This window comes from Teleopsis dalmanni, chromosome 1 (assembly GCF_002237135.1).
Source record: "Teleopsis dalmanni isolate 2A chromosome 1, ASM223713v2, whole genome shotgun sequence".
NCBI classification, from domain to species: Eukaryota; Metazoa; Arthropoda; class Insecta; order Diptera; family Diopsidae; genus Teleopsis; species Teleopsis dalmanni.
In genome coordinates, this window is record NC_051846.1 from 233,791,769 (window position 1) to 233,795,945 (window position 4,177).

At 31.8% G+C, this 4,177-nt stretch overlaps 1 protein-coding gene across 1 annotated transcript in view; it reads left to right on the top strand.

Annotated features, from left to right (window-relative positions):
• The first annotated feature begins 2,536 nt into the window (after nucleotides 1–2,536).
• Nucleotides 2,537–4,177, top strand: part of LOC119667698 (lysozyme c-1-like) — a 12,310-nt gene continuing 10,669 nt past the window's right edge. The window contains exon 1 of the mRNA XM_038077006.1: nucleotides 2,537–2,564. Coding sequence (XP_037932934.1) covers nucleotides 2,537–2,564 — 28 coding nt within the window. The remainder of the gene's footprint in view (nucleotides 2,565–4,177) is intronic.

Sequence of the window (4,177 nt, forward strand, 5' to 3'; positions counted from 1 at the left end):
TCCGCGGCTACAATCTTTTATATCATTCCTAAAAGGTGGTTTTAGTGGGTTCAAGTCTCACACTTTCGATGCTTTCCACCTACTGGAAAAAAAAATTGTCGAAAATTTTTTTGAATAGCCGATTGAACTAATTAATTTTTGACCGAAGAATGGTCAAAGACCTCTGCGTACATCTATTTTAATTTTTTTATTTTTTGAATCCGGAAATAGATTGCCACAATTGGCAAATATTACTTTGGCGTGAATATTTAGCAGATAATTTGCTAATTGGTTATAAATGTAAATATAGTAAAAACTCTTAGAAAACAATAAATTTTTTTGATGTTGCCACATTAAAAAATTTAACTACTAAAAAAGCACTAATTTAAGCAATATTGAAACAGTTTAAACAGTTAATCTGTATTTGAAACTAAAAAAAAAAATGTTTGTAAATATGGATGAAGCAGGTGGTACTGCATCCATGCTCTATGTAAGAGGGCTGGGAGCTTTTTAATCTACTTTAAAGAACTCGTATGTGCCGGAAATCACAATATAAAATTTGTCTTTTCAAACAGATTAAAATAGATTTTTAAATAGATTGAAATAACCTTTAGCACATTTGAGAAAAGACAAATACTATATACTACATAAGTATAAGTTTACTAGCATATTACCTAAAATACTTTTTAATGATTTAGGTTTTATGTTTATTACCAGACTACTGTGAAATTAGTTTTAGAAGCTATTAATTTTGTGATTTAATTTGTATTTCAAAAATATTGCAACTATTACCTCAATCAATAAAAATAATAAAAACTACAGTAATAATTAGTTATTGACCCTGATTATTTAATGAATATATTTTTTCGATTATAAATGACATTTATTTGGAAAAAATTGAGAAAAAATATATATACTAGATAATCCGACAAACGTTGTTTTGCCTTATAAATTATTTCTAGTTTCTAGATAAATTCTAGTGTAGACAAAAAGTAACTTACTTATTATAAGTGTGTAAGTATGTGGTATATGCATGAAATAGGCATGGAGCGCTATGAACGAAAAGGAAAATAAAAATAAACGCCAAACAATATTATTTTTAAGTTATAGTTTATTTATTAAATTATTAATTTAAAATCAATAGATTTGTATGATACCAAGTTCCCTGGCAACAACTGTTGTATCTTCAAATTTAAATTGTCTTGGATTGACTGTAAATAATAATAATGATAATTGGCCAGTAACATTAACCAACAACAGTCGAAGATAAAAGCACTCAGTGTGTCTTGGATTAACTGTAAATAAGCGTTCGATTTAAATAAATTGAGACATGCATCAACTGGTGAAACTTGCTTGCGGGGCATCCATTTTTTTTTGAGCCCATGTGAAATAGCGTGGTATTTGTGAATAGAGTAATGTTCTTGCAAAGGCACCAAAATCATCCGTACTATTACACAATTAAAAAAATGCAGTGAGTGTAGATTTAGGTGGATTTGTACCACGATCAATCACTGTCTCGTTCGTGAAAAATATACGCTGACCGTTTTCAAGATGGACGGCTACCTGAACAGCTGCTGGATCCCGTTCATGAATTAGAAAACCGAAGATACGTCAAGCAGCTTCATTGGAGCTGATGTACCGACCAATTTGGTAGAGCGTAATTTCACCGTTTTTGTTCATTGGAGGAGCATTTATATTAGTATTTTTTACTCTAAACACAGCCATATCACTGGCTTTATGGACATACTTATATATTTGATGTTCTTCACAGAACTGCAAAACTCAACATTTATATGAGCATTGTATGTTTTGCTTAGCAGAGGCGAATACGGCACCACCCGCCATTGTCCCCTATTATCGGGATTTCTTCGACGATATATTGGATATCCGTCGGTATTTGTTATAGTATCATTAGTGAAATCTTTTGATTTAATTTTAGTACATTTTCCATCTGCCATGCCAGGCGAAGACGAAGAACGAAGTGTATGTAATGCTCGATGTACTTGTTGGCGTAGTTACATAAAATATTAAGAAAAAAATTTTTGTTTTTCAAAAATATAAACAACATTTATGTCAAAAATAAAAAAATTTTTTGTTAAAGTAATAAGGATATTTTTGCTGGGTTGGGACTCCCTAATCACTTTAGCGGTATGAAAAATAGATAGTAGCCGATTCTCAGACCTACTGAATACGCCTATAAAATTTGGTAAAAATCGGTAAAGCTGTTTCGGAGGAGTACGGTAACTAACATTGTGACATGGAAATTTTATATATAAGACCGCAAACAGACATCGTTTGGCCTTGTGACTTATTGATGGTCTTTGCAAATGCCAATCTAATAGGAAATTGAACGTGTTTGAATTAAATTGGCTTGTCTGTGAGAATCATTGGAATTCGTGGCAATAAAAGTTTTTCGTTTCGGACCTTGCGATTCAAAATGGTGGCTTCGATAATGTTTTTCATCAATTTTTTAATTACCAATCGCGTACTATTGCATAGCCGTGGTGGGTTCAAATTCCGAAGTAAAATAATCGGTGATCCAACTTTCAGTCGTAAAATGTGTGGTGGGATGCCTGGCAAATCCGGTGAGTTTAAAAATTCTGCTGGATAGTTTACAACTTCGTTGGTATCACAAACTGTATCGATCGATTTGTATGATATTAAGTCGCCTGGCAATGTCTGTTTTATCTTGAAGTTTAATTCATCAACGTCCACGTTTTTTTTTGCTGCTAATGGCTTTTTCTGCCAGCCACCCATGATTTATGTATTGTATGTGTACATCTGGAAATACGCGGTCAATGAGAGCATTTTGGGAATCAACGATAGTGCAAAAATTAGGGGGCAGTTTTATGAATTCAGTATTTTCATAGACAACAACTTTTCATATTATAGCAAGTTTACTTTTTCAAAAATATAAAAAAATTTATGTCAAAAAAATAAAAAAATTTTTGTTAAAGCAATAAAGATATTTTTGCTGGATAGGGACACCCTAATCACTTTAGCGGTATGAAAAATAGATAGTAGCCGATTCCCAGACCTACTGAATACGCATATAAAATTTGGTAAAAATCGGTAAAGCCGTTTCGGAGGAGTACGGTAACTAACATTTTGACAATGTTAATTTTATATATAAGATTAACTATAACGGTGGTTGAATTATTGTATTTGAACTCTGTTTTCGGCACACTTTCATAAGATACTCATACCTAATGCAGATTCATGCTGTCAAATGTTAATTATTAAGAGAATTTTTCAACTTCAAGACAAAAAACGTGCTGTGTTGGCTTTACCTAATTACTTTAGAAATTGAAAATGTTTGTATTCTGTGTTCGGAAGAAAGCAACTTTCGAAATTGATTTTCCACATTGAATGGTCGGTATGATTTTGGGGACAGTTCCTATAATATATCTTTTCATATGTGACTGCATGCAGCACCTGCGATATCGCTTGCAACTTAAAAGTGCAGTTAATTTGCGGTTTCAATTTGTCAAATGTTGCAACTGTGCAGATCTGTGCAGATAAAAGCAATTTCGCATTTGCCAGAAGCATAACACATAAAACAAATGTGCGAACTTTAAACCGCAAATATTTTATTAGCAGAAACCGCAAAACATAAAAACAATGCAATTTAAAGACTTAAAATTTAGTGACATTTTTAAATTGAATAAAAATTGGATGAATTTGGTTTTATAACCTTTAAGCCCGCTTCGATGGCCGGTATTAATCTCAGGCAAGAACAAAACACAGAAATACTTAGAATTTTATGCTTGAGTATTTTTTTTTTAATATTAAAAATACGACAGCAAATGCTTCAACAGCTTCAACATAAAAACTAATTGATTAAATACTTCGAAACATGAGTCTTCGCTTGCAAGACCGGCAACATATGTTGCACGCTGAATGCTGGAAGCATTTTGTGGCTTTAAAAAGCATTTGGTCTTCTCAAGTGATATCTTCGCATTAAATAATTAAATTTTATTAACTTTAGTGCATTAATAAAATTATTTTTGATATATCCTCCATTAATTTTATATATTTTGTTTTTATTTCAGGAACGCAAGGGAGAGACAAAGCGCTGCAAGCATTAAATGCACAATAAATTTATCGCATGCTATATTTTTCTCGTGTGCTTGTAAAAAAGTGATGTAGCAGGAGATTTATTGTGCTCCTCTCATTTAATTTAATAAAAAGTTCTTTT